Source organism: Alexandromys fortis, unplaced genomic scaffold (assembly GCF_014885135.2).
Source record: "Alexandromys fortis isolate MF-2015 unplaced genomic scaffold, M_Fortis_MF-2015_v1.1 scaffold_16, whole genome shotgun sequence".
Classification (NCBI taxonomy): domain Eukaryota; kingdom Metazoa; phylum Chordata; class Mammalia; order Rodentia; family Cricetidae; genus Alexandromys; species Alexandromys fortis.
The window spans coordinates 5,513,290-5,529,685 of record NW_026067893.1 but is presented as its reverse complement, the minus strand read 5'-3'; the positions used below and the strand labels follow the sequence as shown (position 1 = coordinate 5,529,685).

At 44.0% G+C, this 16,396-nt stretch overlaps 1 protein-coding gene across 5 annotated transcripts in view; it reads left to right on the top strand.

Annotated features, from left to right (window-relative positions):
- Vti1a (vesicle transport through interaction with t-SNAREs 1A) overlaps positions 1 to 16,396 on the top strand; it is a 313,675-nt gene that overhangs the window by 5,489 nt on the left and 291,790 nt on the right. For all 5 annotated transcript variants that reach the window (XM_050147777.1, XM_050147793.1, XM_050147759.1 and 2 more), the window contains exons 2-3: positions 981 to 1,039; positions 9,573 to 9,683. In XM_050147777.1, coding sequence (XP_050003734.1) covers positions 981 to 1,039; positions 9,573 to 9,683 — 170 coding nt within the window. The remainder of the gene's footprint in view (positions 1 to 980; positions 1,040 to 9,572; positions 9,684 to 16,396) is intronic.

Genomic DNA, 16,396 nt, shown 5'->3' with positions numbered 1-16,396 from the left:
TGGAGAGAGGTTTGGAGGTTCCCCTTACGAGGCCACCAACTGTCACGTTCAGCCTCGACCAGCAAGGAAGATGCGACCACCGGAGCTCTTCTCACTGCAGTTTTATTCCAGGACCTTTTTAACAATTGTATCTCTCTTCCCCTCTCTCTCCGGGCAAACCTCTCTCAGCCCTTAAGTAGGCATGGGCTGCCAACCCCGAACTGCCAGGTGGGCACTGCCCATAGGTTCACGCATATGCAAGCAGCTGATAATCATTGAGTGATCATAGCATAGGTCAGGCCTTAGCCATCTCAGGAGTTGATTATACATCTCCATCAGGTGTGATTCCATGCAGCTCGCTACAATTAATGAGTATCCACCTTGGTTTACCTGGGGGATAAAAGGTGTTTTGTGTAATAAACGCAGGTATATCTTCAGGAATGGAGGAAGCCTGAGATGCCCTTCCGAAATGGCTGTGTGAACTGTGTCTCATTATTTCTTGCCCCTCCGTACCAGTTGAGTTAGGAAAAAATAGTTTCTATGTTGGGACCTACGGGCCCTGACAGTGAGCCACCTTGTGGGTGTTGGTAATTGAACTCAGGACCTCTGGGAGAGCAGCCAGTGCTCTTAAATGATGAGCCTTCAGCCCCCTAAGAATGATCTGCTCGCTTTATATTTTCTGATCTGGTTGATCAGAAAGGAGATGGCTGTATAAAAATAAGAGACTTTAGAGCAGTGGGCTTAAACCTGTGGGTTGTAAAAAGGGGTCAAATGATCCTTTTAGAAGGGTCACCTAAGACAATAGGAAAATATAGTTGTTTACATTGTGATTCATAATAGTAGCAGTTATGAAGTAGCAATGAAATTAATTTTATGCTTGGGTGTCACCTCAACATGAGGAACTATATTAAAGGGTCGCAGCATTAAGAAAGTTAAAAACCACTGCATATTCAATTTATCTTGTATAATTATTATTTCTTTGATATTATTGCTTGTTTTAGATGAGAAGAAGCAAATGGTTGCCAGCGTGGAGAAAGAGCTTGAAGAGGCCAGAGAATTGGTGCGTAGCCTCAGGGGTGTGTTGAACGCTGAACCCCGGAGTCCGCTGTGTGTGCCAGGGCATGCATGGAACAGTATGCACTCAGGCTCCACTTCACAGTTCATTGCTTTTCAGATTAAAGGGGATTTAATCACTTCCAGAGATTTTATTCTTTCTAGTAAAGATGGCTCGCTAAAAGCCAGCCTCTAATTTATAGTCCTTCAGAATTTCCTCCTAAGAACCAGTCTCTTAGTATATGATCTTAGTAGCTGATGTTTGACAAAGGCACACCACACACTAGGGTAAGTGCATTGCTTGTGTGATAAGCATTAACTCTCACAAATTCCTTGTGGGATAACTTGTCTTTCAAAACTGACAGAGGTCTGAGATTTCCACCAGCTTGGAAGCTGAAAAAGCTTGCCAGTCTCTATGGATGCCCACAAGAGATATGAGATTTCTTCTGTATCTGTGTGTATGTACATGTTCATTTGCATGTGTGTGTGCACATAAATACATATGATGTAGAGGCCAGAGGTTGGCATCAGGTGTCTTCAGTTTCTCCAGTTTCTCTCCACCTCTCCACCTTTTTTCCCCTGGCAGGTGTAGCACAATTTCTAACTGGTTAGTAAAAACCTGGAGTCAGATATTAGGGGGTGAAAGCTGAAAAGCTGAAAGATCAGAGAAGCAGAGCATCCAGCCACTGAGATTCTTACCTCTACCGGAAAAGTTCTTACCTTACACCCAACAGGAGGCAAGATCCTGCCACCAAGAATCTGCCTCTATGAATCCTCAGACTGAATGCCTTCATTTCCTTTCTCATCCTGCCTTACAGTCCTCTCTCGTGTAAGCCATCATCCATTACTTGGCTCTGTTTCTCTTTTAGACTGAATCAGTCTTGTGTAGCCTAAGGTGGCCTTGAACTCAGAGATTTGTTGCTTCTGTCTCCTGATTTCTGGGATTAAAGGTGTGTGCCACCACTGTCTGGCCTCTAAGGCTAACTAGTGTGGCTACCTCTGTACTCAGATCTTCAGGCCAGCTTTATTTGCTGAAGCACAAACAAAACGGGTCTCTCCCTGAACCCCAGGCTCACTGACTCAGGTAGAATGTCCATCAAGCTTTAGGGATCTCGTGCCCACTTTCCAAGGACTGAAATTGCAGGCGTGCATAGTGCCACAACCAGCTTCTGTGTGGGTGCTGGTGATAGAGCTCAAGTCCTTGTGTTCGTGCTGCAGATGCTTTGCTCCCAAGAAAGGAGACTCCCCAATCAGACACCGAAGCCTCCTGTTCCAAAGAAGCAGCTGCCAGGATGTCAGCTTGTTAGCTTTAGTCCCCTAAGCCTCAGTTTCCACAGAAGAGATGCAAACACTTGCTTCCACCAAGATCGCAAAGCCTGAGCCATAAGCCACATACAGCAGCCTGGAAGTAAGCCTGTTCTTTGTCCCAGAATTCTTCATATTGTTTCATTCTTCAGTGGCTCTGTGTGCACAGACTTGGAGATACAGTGTGGAAGGCTCGTGAGAACACCACACTCATGCCCAGAGAATCGTGGTAGAGTGATGCCTGGGTTGTTGCCCCACTCTTGTCCATGAGGACTGACACTTAGAAAGCTAGGAAATGTGTCTGAGGTCCCACATTCTCCTATGCGCTCTGTAGGCTTTGTGCCGGGGTGTCTACACCTAGAGCCCTGGCTCACACACTGCTTTTTCATGACAACAAATCCTAGGGAGAAAAAGAAGGAAAGGTGTTTTGCCCCCATTGTGGAAACTGCTCGATTGTTGCTGTGCATCATGGGGGAAGCGAGTGGTGGCTTTTCTGAGTACTGAAGGGACACCAGAGGATGTGCTGGCAGACTCAGGCCCGTTTTCTGAAGGGTTCCATTTGCTGCTGTTACGTATCCAAAACTTTTGCAGCGCTACCTTAGAGGTGCCTAGGGATGCAGGTTCTTTTTTTGATTATTGTTGTTCTTCAGAACCTTCTTGGACCCTTAGGCAGCTCTGGGAAGGCAGAGACTTCTCTAGAGGGTGACTGGAGGGCCTGACATTCTTCAGTCTTACTTTGATGGATTATAGTTGTCAGTGGAGCCGTGCACCAGAGGCAGCAGATTTGGAGGTTTCAAGAAGGAAGCTGTTCTCCATAGCACAGCATACTTTTCCTGGGGTCTAAGATGGACATGACTGGGACCTCCTCGGTTTTCACTGTCTGTTGTTCTCCTGCGGTCAGAATGACCAACTGTCTCTGTACCATATGGTACCCTATGGCTTGCAGGGGCTGTGGGCTGCTGCCACTGTCTCCATCTCTGTTTCCGCATCTTCTAACACCTGCCCTTCTTTGTCCTTTCTTTTTATATTAACTGTTTCTTTCACACTTCTTCCCTCTCATGTGAGACTTTAGATGCCAGAGCAGCCAATCCATACATTTCTTCCTTCTGCTTGGTGGGATAACTAAAGATAAAACTAACTGGTCAGTTTTCTGGATCTTCAGTTATAAACACTTGATTTTTTTTACACATCTTAGGGCTAAGACGTGATTGGGATGAGTTTCCTACTGATAAGTTCCTGTGGCAGCTTTTTCCTCTTCGGGACTGCTGTTTTTATTTTTTTAAGCCTCTAGAGACATTTTGCTTACTTGATGATGAGGGAAAGCTGGTCTCTTCTTGATTGAAGAGGTTCTGCCAAACCAAGCCCTCATGGAGCTGGCAATACTTTATTATTAGTAATATGACGATGTGACTCTAAAATAAGCATTTCTGTTCATTTAAAATGTTCAGAAAGCTGATTTACTTATTTTTAATGGTATCTTAGATTACAGACTGTTCTTTTGATGAGGAAACTGTTAGAAAAGCTTGATTGTGATTTGATTGCTTGGCTGGTTGTGTTTCTGCCCTTCGTGGTTTGTAGTAATCTATGGACACTGGACTTATTGGACTTACGTGTCCTCTTCTCTTCAGTGGCTGCACGGGCGTTGTGAAAACAGAATGAGTATATGTGCCTTATTCTTGATCCTAATAGACATATCTCACCTTGCAAGGAGTAAATACTTACAAAGTCCACGCTCTCAGTCTTCCTCATACAGTGCTGGGAGTCCCAGCTAGAGTGATGAGCAAGGAATGAAAGGAATACAACCAGGGATGGAAGAGGCCAAATCGCCGCCTTTTCAAGATGACACGGCCCTGTTTTTAAAGCTCTAACAACTCCACCTGACAGTGCTTAGATCTAGTATGCACTTTCAGCCGAGCAGTGGGATACAAACTCACTGTGCAAGGGTCAGTAGTTAAGTCATGAACTTCTCAAGAAAGGGACCAGGAAGCAAATTCCCATACACAGTTCTTCAAAAAGGAGAAAAACCCATCTACAGTCCACAACCCCGGACAGCCTAGACAACAAAGAGGACCTAAGAGAGACAAGCATGGAAGACATAGGAAGGAGAAAAAGACAAGATCTGCTGAGCAAATTGGGAGTGTGGGAGTCGCAGGAGAGGGTAGAATTGGGGGGGGGGGAGAAAGGGGAGCAGATAAAAATGTATAACTCAATAAAAAAAGAAAAAGAAAAAAGAGAAGAAATGGGAACAAATCTATCAAGGAGACGAGACCTCTGTAATATAAACTTTCTAACAGTAAAGACGTTGAAAAGAGAAACAGAAGATGACAGACCCTTCCATGCTTATGGGTTAGCAAATCAATATTATAAAAATGGCTATATTATTGCAGATTATCTTTATGTTTAACACTTTCCTTCAAAACCCCAGTGTCGTTCTTCACAAAACCAGAGAAAGGAACCTAAAATTCATATGGAAGCACAAAGCAATCCTAAGCAGAAGCAACAATGCCAGAAGCACATGATACCCAGTCTCAAATTCTACTCAGAGCCATAGTAACTAAGGCAGTATGGCCACTGGCACAGAAACAGCCCTGTAGACCACTGGAGTAGAGACCCAGAAACAAACGCACATGGCTTCAGCCGCCTGTTTTCCCCTGTAGGTATTAAAAACATACTCTGCAAAATAGGCAGCCTTTACAACAAATGGCATTGTGAAAACTGCATTTAACATGCAGAAGAGTGAAACTAGATTCTTACCTCTTGTCCTGTGCAAAAAAAAAAAAAAAATTCAGTTGAAAATGAACCAAAGACCTTTATGTAAAGCTTGAAACTGCTATGGCAAGCCTATTTATCTTTCCTTACGTGTATGTATACATACACACATGTGTGGGTGATCACAGTGGCCAGAAGATGGTGTCAGATTCCCTGAAGCCAGAGTTACAAGAGGCTGCGAGTCGCCTGCAGAGAGTCTAACCATCCAACTCAGGTCCTTGGCAAGGCAGCAAGTTTACTCCACCCAAACTATCTCTCCAGCTCTGAAAAACACTTTAAGATACAGGCAGAAGCAGGACCTTTCCTAAAAGGACTCTCAAAAACTGACAATAAGATTATATAAAATTGAAAAGCTTCACACAGCATAGGAAATAATTACCAAAGTGAAGAGACAGCCTGTGGGATGGGAGAAAATCTGCCAATTACACTTCACATGGTGGGGGGGGGGGGATTGATTTGTAGGACATAAAAAGAACTGCCAAAACTAGATGCAAGAAAAGCAAATCTCCCAGTCAAAGAAACAAGCTAGTAAAAAAAAAAGTTTCACGTCCTTACCCATCAGGGAAATGTAAGTTAAAACCCCTGGAGGTTCCATTTGTTTGGTCAGAGTGGCTAACATCAAAGGACAGCAGGGCCAGGGTGATGGTAAATCTGTAATCTCACGAAGAGGCAGGAGGAGTAGAAGTTTAGTGATATATAGTGATTTCAGGGGTAGTCTGGGCTATATTAGACACTGTCTCAAAAAATTAAAAAAATAAAACAAAACCAAAAAGGAAACCAATACTGGCAAGGATATTGGAGAAAGGAACCATGTCCACTGATGATGTGAATGAATGAATAAGGGCAGTATGGAAATCAGTGTTTTTAAACCGCTAAAGGTGGAAATGCCGAATGAGACAGACATACCGCTGTTGTGTATAGCCAAGGGACTTTTACGTCCTGCCACAGAGATACTTCATATCCATGTGTCCCCAAGAGCGAAGACACGGGAGCATCCTGAACGTCCACCCACTGCCACAGAGATACTTCATATCCATGTGTCCCCAAGAGCGAAGACACGGGAGTATCCTGAACGTCCACCCACTGCCACAGAGATACTTCATATCCATGTGTCCCCAAGATCGAAGACACGGGAGCATCCTGAACATCCACCAGCCGACGAATGATAAAGAAATGTGGTGCTTACGTCATGGGATTAGATGCTGCTGTAAAGAAAATGGAATCATGACATTTGCAGGAAAAAGGATGGAGCTGGGAACCATTATGTTAAGTGGAATAAGCCAAACTCGGAAAAATGAGATTTGTTTTTAATACACACATCCTAGATTTGAAAGAGAAGGTATGGGGGAGGGGACCCAGTAAACTAGGAAGGTGACAGTGGAAAGTTCTTAAGGAAAAGAGAGAGAAAAAGAGAGGGTAATTGAATGCTTGTGAGAAGAGAAGACAGAATAATGAGGGAGACAAGGCAAGAGGGAGACAAGGGATAGGAGACAAGTAAGAACAAAGTATGTATGAAAATGCCGTGGGAAAACCCACCAGTGTGTGTGCTAACTTAAAAGCCAGTGAACAGTGACACTGTCAGACCTTATGCCTTGATACATGGTGATTTCATTTATTGCCACACAAGCATGGGGACCCAAGTTTGCATGTAAACTACTGGGCAAGGTTGTAATGTCTCTAAACCTGGCCCTGGGAGGTGGGGGAGGGAAATAGGCAGATTCTTGAGCTAGCCAGCTATCCTAGCCCATTGGTGAGCACTGGGTTCAGTGAGATACTCCATTTGCTTTTTAGGAAATTTAGTAAAACAAATATAAAAGCGTAATGTTAAAATGATTAATAATGACCGTGGAAAAGATGTTAAACAAACCCTGCTTCTGATTATACATCAACAGAATGGAAAGCAGAGTCTCGAAGGTGTCAGCCGCAGTCATGCTTCTCATGAGCAGCTGATAGGCCACTGCTGGGCAAATAGATTACTAAAGGTCTGCTTGGGAAGGGATGGTCAACCTTCACACTTACATGATCACTGTTCGCAAAAGGCTAATTAAAAGTATCTGATTTTCTTATAAAAGTATATATCTTAGCCGGGCGGTGGTGGCGCACGCCTTTAATCCCAACACTCGGGAGGCAGAGGCAGGCAGATCTCTGTGAGTTTGAGGCCAGCCTGGTCTACAAGAGCTAGTTCCAGGACAGGAACCAAAAGCTACGGAGAAACCCTGTCTCTAAAATTAAAAAAAAAAAAAAAAAAAAAAAAGTACATATCTTATTTAGAGTTGCTTGTTTGGTCTTTCTGTATTCTACTATAGCTATTCAGTCTTCACAAGTAAACAGCGGTGACAGACTTGCAGTGGTCATCAATGCAATAGAATGCTGTCAGAAGCAAATGCGCTGCTGTCTTTTTCCGTGGAAGTTATTGACATAGTCTGGGCCAATTTGCTCTTGTTTCTGGTTTTTCCTCTTTTAGGGGATTGTACAAATTAGCCCCCTTTGCAACCTCATAGAGTGCTTGCCCTTTTTCTTTGTAACTATTACTATAGTTACTGTCAATCTAGTGATACAGTGCTGTTGAAGGAGCGGCAGGGCTGTGTTCCGGCAGCCCTGGCTCCCACATGGCAGGCTTATGCCCCGAAATAATTACACAGAAACTGTATTTTTTTAAACACTGCCTGGCCCATTATCTGTAGCCTCTTATTGGCTAGCTCTTACATATTGTTCTAACCCATTTCTAATACTCTGTGTAGCCCACGAGGTGGCTTACCAGGGAGGATCTTAACCTGCGTCTGTCTGGAGTGGGAGAACCATGGCGACTCCTTGACTCAGCTTCCTTCTCCCAACATTCTCTCCCACCTATGTTCTAACCAATAAAATGGGCCAAGGCAGTTTCTTTATTATAATTAACCAATGTCCTTCCTCCATCATTTCCCCTTTTTCTGTTTAAACAAAAAAAAGGCTTTAACTTAACATAGCAAAATTACATATAACAAAACAGTTATCAAGCAAGAATTACAGTTACAATATTTATATCTATTTTATCTCTTATCATAACTAAGGAAAACTATAACTATTCATTCTTCAACTCCATCAAAGACTCCAGAAGGATATAATAATACCTAAGTAAACAAGAAATAAGAAAACTCTAGAAATGACAGAGACATCTCGCTGCCTGGACAGTCACCCAAAGTTCCTCTGTACCGTTGGGGCATCCATCTTCGGCCTACAGGCCCATGGTATCCAGAGACATTTCCATGAAGCAGGAAATTTCAAAGACAGTTCAGTCATTTTCTGCTGTGTCCTGCAGAATGTCTTGCAGACTCCTTCATGAATCAGGAACCCCGAAAGACCATCTCACCTTTAGGCAAGTTCAGCAGTCCTCTCTCTGTGGGTTCTCTGTGTCCAGTTTATGCAACAGTCCAGGCAAGAACAGTTTCTTGCCCAAATGGCTATCAAACTCCATAAGGATCCTCTTCGATGCCCATCTTCCTCTTGAAATAGCTGGTGCTGCCAGGAGCAGACGTGTCTCTTTGTCATGAAAAGTCCTAAGTTATTAAAATATTTTAAATGCCATATTCTGCAGTCTTTGAAAGATATGAAGAATGCCTATCTAATTGAAATATATCTCTATATATCTAGAAAATCTAATTAACATGACTACAAGCTAAACTATTAGCGATGTCCTTCCTCCATCAAAGTGCCTTAAATACATTATAGGCATTGCTCAGTTCATCTTCATGGCTGTCCTGAGGGTCATTAAGGCCTCTGTTCAATCCCCCAGGCCTGGTGAGTAGCCGTGCCTACAATGAGGACACAGAGTCTCCGCACAAAGCCTGGGCTCTGAACCGTTAGTGCATTTCTCTCTCGGCACCCATTAAACTCTCATGTGCTGTATGCAGAGTGTTGCAGGATGGCAGATGGCTAAAGCATGCCCTGCTATGATTTCAGTGAGCAAGGCATAACTAACATAGCAGTATGCATTAGCTCATCAGTGTGGTTTTACTGTGTAAGAGTTAGGCTGGCGGCCGAGGTCACATGTTGGTTGTATGTGATTTTCTTACCTAGGAAAAACTTTCTCAAAGAAATTTCCTCACATATCTAAGCCAGGCTGCTGTTTCACGGGTGAGCCACAGGAAACAGTCTCCCATCATCCTGGACATTCAGTCAGGTGACCAGATCAGGCTGCAGGGAACAATGGGCTGCTCCAAGGATGCTGATAACAAATTAGCGAGAATGTTTTGATTAGTGCACATGTTTTTCAACACAAATTCTCAACAAAGCAAGCAGCTTAGCACCCAGTGTCATTGTCTAGCTGCTTCCTGAACCAATCAGGAAGTAAACGCTAAAGCATTCCAGCATAGCTCTGCTTCCTCAGCTGCAAAGCCAGGATTTAGAAGCCAATCCTTTTAGCACTAACCATTTGGGAGAATAAAGAATATGCATGTGGTTCACATTTCTTTTTCCTCCCACTGCAGCTTGAACAGATGGATTTGGAAGTCCGAGAAATTCCACCGCAAAGTCGAGGCATGTACAGCAACAGAATGAGAAGCTACAAGCAGGAAATGGGAAAGCTGGAGACAGACTTTGTGAGTTCAATCAGCCCTCTGTTGTCCTCAGAGTTAGGTTGCACTTCCGCCTCATTTCTTTGGTGATCCCTCCCCATGCCTTAGTCAGCATTAAATGCACAGTCTCAGAGCTCCTGCAAAAGATGGGTTTGTTTAGGACTGGAGATGACAGGGATTAGAGGTGGCAAATGATGGACGATGGAGGACATGGCTCACAGCTAGATCCAAGTGGCACAGCCTTTGAGTCTGCAGGGTTCTTAATAGTGTTTAGCCTTGGTTGGAATTTCAAGCTCCAGTGTCCCGGGCCTTTACAGTTCCTGGGGCTGAGTAGATGGCTCAGTGCATGAGGACCCGAGTCTGCAAACCCAGCAGTCATGTAAGCAACTGGGCTGGGTGGCATATATCAGCCTTCTGAATATGCTACGACACAGTGGGGCCTTGAAGACATTAGACAAAGTCAAGCAAGTCACTCCCAGAAAACAGACAAGGTGCACGTTCCCTTGCACGAGATTTCGAGAATGGTCAGACCCAGGAACAGAAAGTAAAATGTCACTTGCTGGGGATGGGACAAGGAGAACCTAGCACTGTTGTCTGTGTAGACTTTCCATTCTACAAGAAGCAAAGGTCTCCAGCTCAGTACTGTGAATTGGTCTAGCGCCAGGCATCTAAAGGGACCTCAAGTCGTGAATTTTATGTCATTTGGGTTTTACCACAATTTTAGGATTCAGATAAAAACATGGATAAGATTACCATGAATGATACAAAGTAACGAATGCGAAGCTGTTCTTGTGCACATGGGCACAGCGAACTAGGATTTCCATAAACAAGTCACATTTCATACTCCTCACATTTAAAGTAAAAGAACATGCAGGTGCAGAAAGAATTGTCCCTTACCTGTGAGTGACGCAGTTACGGTTTGTCACACAGATCTGCTGTGCTTATGAGTCTGGGGTCCACATTTACAGGGGAGTCTAGAGTTTATAAGGATTGTTCTGAGTCTGGCTGTCCCTTAGTTACTTGTTTGGAAAGTACACTCCAGGCTGCACTGTTCCTCCCCACCAGTGGCAGTGGGATTAAGGGAAATGCTCCTGAGGCTCGGACGCATTCTGAGCTTACATCTTAGTGGGAAACTCTGAGAAGTCAGATGGCTGCATTAGTCACTGTGATAGTCAGCAATGATGCGAGATGATGAGAAGCTGCGAGGAAGCTGGCAGATCAGCCTCCGAGTGTCAGAAGACTCCGTCATGGCTGTCAGAACATCGTGCTGAAGCAAAGCAGTGCTCTTTGTGGTGGCCACCGTCCCTGCCCCTGTCCACGCTGACTGACTTCCTTTCAGAGGGCCACTGGTGGACAGGCCACTAAGCCTTAGCATGTGAGCTTTGGGAGGGGCCATAAGTCCCTCTGATATAAACGCCACTGTGTTCCTGTTTTTAAAAAGGCACAAGCAGGGGGTTGTGGCAGTGGCGTGGGCGGGGTGTCTCTGATGGGTCTCAGTCAGTGCTTAGTTCCTGTGCTCCCCTGGGTCAGATCTTCTCCAGCTGCTCGATGAGACCCTGGCTGCTCTTGTAGAAGAAATTGGAGGTAGGAAGAAAATGATACTGATTTAATAATTTGTCTGGTGGATTACAAAACAGAATTTGTCAACTCAAGTTTATACTTAGGAATCCTCGGGTTACTGCCCAGTGGTGGGTGATGCGGGCAGGAAAGCGTCTGTCCAGATCATTTCCATTTTCACAGACTTCTTCTGCAGACATATTGTTCTCTCGAGTGCCCCCCAAACACCCTCAGACCCAGCAACAAGTGTGCCCTTTAGGAGACCAGAAAAGGTGTGGCAAGGTCACTCCATTGCAAGGCTTCTCTCTTACTTGTGGGTGGCCTCTTTCTGTCCTTGCAGGATCTCCTGCACACACTGTGGCCGCTTTGGAATTTAATCACCTCTTAGAAGGCCTGTTCCCTAAATCCATCTACATGCTGTGTAACGGGAGCTAGGGCTTCAGCATGTGAACCTGGAGATGCGGCTCAGCCCAGAGGCTGAGTTCCATTGTAATGTTTTCATGTTAGATGTCACATTACTTCGCTTCCGTAGCTTCTGTATCACCTGACCCAATGTTTAGTCTTACTTTAGGTATTTAGTAATTGTAGTTTTGGATGAGTACTCCTTTCTCGGTTACATTTTCTTCTATGAAGATAAACAGAACCAGCGACCGTGAGCCTAAGCTTCTCGTCCTGTGACATCGCTGAGTATTCACGTTTATGTGTGTGCTCACTGATCCAGCTTTCTTCCGCTGTGTCTGCAGACATTTTTCTCCAGTGCTTTTATGTTGTATTTACTTATGCTTTTTTCTTTTTCTGAGAAAAGCTTGGTCTCACTATTTACCTCTGGCTGGTCTGGAACTTACTGTATAGATCAGGCTAGCCTTGAGTTCACAGAGATATCCCTGCCTCTGCCTCCCAAGTGCTAGGATTAAAGGTGTGCTCTGTCATGCTTAGCTTTAAAACATTTTTTTAAAAAAATGTGCACTGGTATTTTCCTTGCATGTATGTCTGTGTACCACGTGCATGTCTGGGGTCAGCAGAGGAAGAAGAGGGCGTTGACTATCCTGGACCTGGAGTTAGACAGTAGTGCTCCGCCACGTGGTGCTGAGAACCTGTGTCCTCTGGAAGAGCAGCTGGTGCTCTTAACCATGGAGCTGAACCCCTCACCTGTCCGTTTTATTTTTAAAATTAAAATGTGTTCTAATTAATGTACATGAGTTTTGCTTATTAATAGGGTATACTGGAGCATTTCCATGTATGCATATGCCCACTGCATAGATCAAGTCTCTCCACTCTCTGCCCATGACTCCTATTCCCCCTCGCCCCAGTGCTTTTCTTATACCTAAAAAGCCCCTCTTAATTTCTGTTTGCCTCCCTCTCCCCTTCCCTGTCTCTGATGACTACTTTCTACTTGTGTTTCTACAGGTTCACATCTGTTTCCATAAGTGTGAGAATGTGTGATATTTGTCTTTCTGCCCCCTGCCACAGTGGCTTATAGTGACTGGCCCTTGGTGAAGTTCTTTAATGTCCGTTATTTAGTCTCATGGTGTGATCTGTAGACAGAATGGTTGTGCATTACTGGCTTCAACATGCAGCACCGTAGAACCAAGGAGGCTTAGATGGATCAAGTCTTCTTTAGTCCTGCTGTGTGCAAGGCCCTGTCCTGAGTCCCGAAATGTAGCCTGAATCTGAATCAGCATAGTGTTGTGGAATTGAATCTCGAATATTGGAGGGGGCTCCTGAGCAGATAAAAATACAGGTCATTATGTTGCCTTTTATTTTTTTTTTCAGTATTGGTGTGAGTGTGACTAGGCCTTGAAAAACACACAAACTGTGTGAAGTAGTTGGTTCAGGTGACAGCACATGAGGTCAGCACAGAAAGGCCGTGATGTCAGAACCATCTCAGAAAATGAACCAGTGAAAGGAGGGAACAGTGAGCTGACGGTTGTTTCTTCCCCTTCAAACTTAAACAAGACACAAACAAACCCCACTGAAGTTGTCTTTTTGTTACAAACACGTGTAAGATGTTTGTCTTAGTAAATGGCAAGGAATTGGAATAGTGTGTGGTCAATCAGGATGCGACTCCAAAGGTCTGTCGAGTGCCTGGGACAGCTGATACTGCATTGTGATGCTAGCACCATCATGTGGCTGATTTGTGTAGTTGCATTTTTTCCTGTTACAGAGCTGAGCTTCAAGACAGCTCACTCCCATAGAAAGAATTGGGCTGTGGTGGGAGTTGGAAGTAGCACTCTGTCCCCTGTCCAAGTCCACTCCTCTCCCAGGTCAGGGTGCCCGAATGCTGGCCTCTTCCGTCTCGCAGGCCACGTGATGTGATTGTTAGGCCAGTGCGGAGCCGCCTACATCAGAGAAGGGCACTTCTATTGACGGTCTCGGCAGTGAGGCTGAATGCTCCAGAAATACAGCTGCCTGCAGACTGCTGGAGTCGTCCCTTAGGTCAGGGCTCAAAGGACCGTGTGAAACAGCTTGAAGCTTTTGCAGCGGTTACCCTCACTGTCTCTTTTCACAGGTGACGGACAACCTGACTATCCGCGGACAGTCTGTGCGCATCTTCTATTTTTTTTTTTTTTTAAGTCTGAGACTAAACGAAGTGTGAATGGGAAAGAGAAATTTAAATTTTGATTTTTTTTTTTTGGCAAAAGGTTAAGAAATTGATGCCTCTGTTTACATTGTATCTCCCTTGTACTTGTGGCTGCCTGAGATATTTCTGTCTTTGTGGGGACTGTACGGAACAGTTGAAGCATGTTTAGAAATGCCGCTGGTCCCAGCTTTAATATGTAGCGATCATCACATACTTGAACCTTCTTTATGGAACATTCCTGTATTCTAACAAGAGATACGGGAGCTTCACATTACAGTTAAAGTTGAGAGGCCAAACAGCAAAACATGCCTGCTGTAACATGTAGGCCCATAACGTACCCCAATAGCCCACTTCCCATTTTTCCCAGATATTGAAGACTCTTCTTAAATTGACTGATTTTTTTCAGTTTTGCTGCTCTAGCAAAATAGCAGGTCATAAGATTCCTATTTTTGCTTTTGTAATCAAACTTGCTCACTCTGCTTAAAAAAAAAAAAAGACTAAGACAATTGCAAGATATATGTTAAAATAAGACCCTGCCTACACGTAGACAAAATTCATATACTCCGGGAAGTCAGGTTTTCGTTTTGGATGATTGTTTTCCAGTCTCTCCTTTCCCTTGCATAACTTTCTGTTACAATGATGTCATACCATTCACATTTTAAAAATGTATATTGTAATATTTACATTTTTGATTTATGTAAATTTTAGGTATTTTTAACAGGAGCATGTTACTTTTTCAGTTATGTTAGCTTTTGTTGAATACTTGTATGCTTCAGTTTATTTCCTTCACCACTTACTGTGCTGCAGTGAAAATCTTCAAATGGGCTTTTAATCAGGATCGTTTCTAAGAAGGCAAATTCGTAAAGAGAACGCAGTTCCGCAGTTCTCATACCGCTCGGCAGGCTTGTGTTCTGGGCCCTTTTCACGCTGTACTTGTGGATCATCAGATCATTTCTTCTGTGTTTCTCCTCCATGTTAAAACATCCTCAGGAAAGGCCAGCCGTCGGTAGACTGGGGCTGAGCACCTAATGTGTATCGCTCACTTAACTCTCAAAAGTGGCGGGAGAAAAAGATACTGTGACTGGGGTTTTTCAGACTCCAAGGAGGAATATCGCTGGATTCTTTTCTAAGGTGCTCCCTTTAGGGAGACCCACAGCGTTGACAAGGCCAGCAGGCGTGTGTGGTTCCCCATAGCAGGTTGAACTTTGAACTCATTTTACATTTTCAATATTTCTTAATCAGAGACTGTAGACTGTTTCTTTTAGGCATTCGCACACACTTGTGACCTTTCAGGGGAAAGGCAGCGGTCTATTGAGGTGTCACGCGCCTGTGTGCACACATGCTTCTCCTTAGGAAGAGGATTTAGTTAGTTCTGCCAGGGTGAGTGGTTAAGAAAGCTGCCGTGCAACTGGCTCTTTGCTTGTAAGAGTCTTGTTTTAGACTCTTTAACTCTACTTATGGGGCCTTGTTGATTTCGAAGACGGACACGGGAAGTGGACCAAGCTGGTAGGAAGATACCAAAAGCCTGTGTTCGGGCAGGCCATGCTGTGCGTCTCTGGTCTCCCACCAAGAGGAGGAGAGGTTCACGCCCCTCGCCCTGCCCCGTTGTGTGTACCAGAGTGAAGTGGTGTTATGATCTGAGACTTCTCAGCATGTTTTTGTGCTGCTGACTTTGAGGCTGGCTTTAGTAGATTTTCTTGGCCTAGGAAACTTGAGTCTTTTCCAGAGTGACTGACTTTATGTGGCTGCTCAGTCTCGAGACTGTTGACTGTAGGTGCTGAGGCTTGTGTGACCTGTGAACACGACTTCCATGTTTACTGCAGCCGAGGCACAGGTCAGGTGTGCCCTGGTACAGACAGATGTCCATCCACACATGTGTCCTGTGGGAACTCATCTTTCTGTGCTACTGGAGTCCCAGATGGGTTTTGCTGTTTAGTTGAAAATTTCCTTATGTAACAATACTTTCTTTAAAACGTCATAGTTATGAAATTTTCCTTATGTAACAATACTTTCTTTAAAACGTCATAGTTATGAAATTTTCCTTATGTAACAACACTTTCTTTAAAACGTCATAGTTATGGTGCCATTTATTATTAAAGAAACCAGGGTTTTTTGTTTTCGAGACAGGGTTTCTATTTAGGCTTTATATCGTTTTGATTTTTTTTATGTAGCTGAAGTAAGTATTTTCCAGAGAAAATGCTAAATTGATATGTGTGTGCATGTGGGTGTATGTATGTATGGTCTATTGGTATGTGTGTGCATGTGGGTGTATGTATGTATGGTCTATTGGTATGTGTGTGCATGTGGGTGTATGATGTCTGTTGGTTTTAGTTTTCTCAGCTGTACTCCTTAATGGCAAGCTACTTTTAACTACTCGGATGTTTACTTGTACTCCTGATCTCAGTAGGAGGGTGATTTTTTTGTTTGTTTTTGTTTGTGTTCTGATTAGCTGTCGCCTGTGACAGATTCGGCTTTCCCGTTAGGCACTAGATGGCACTGTCTGTTTGCAGAGTGCCGTTAAAAAAAAAAGAAGAAAAAAGGGAAGCAACTATGGTAGTAACAGAAATTACTGCCTCATGAATAAAATATTTCTGATGGG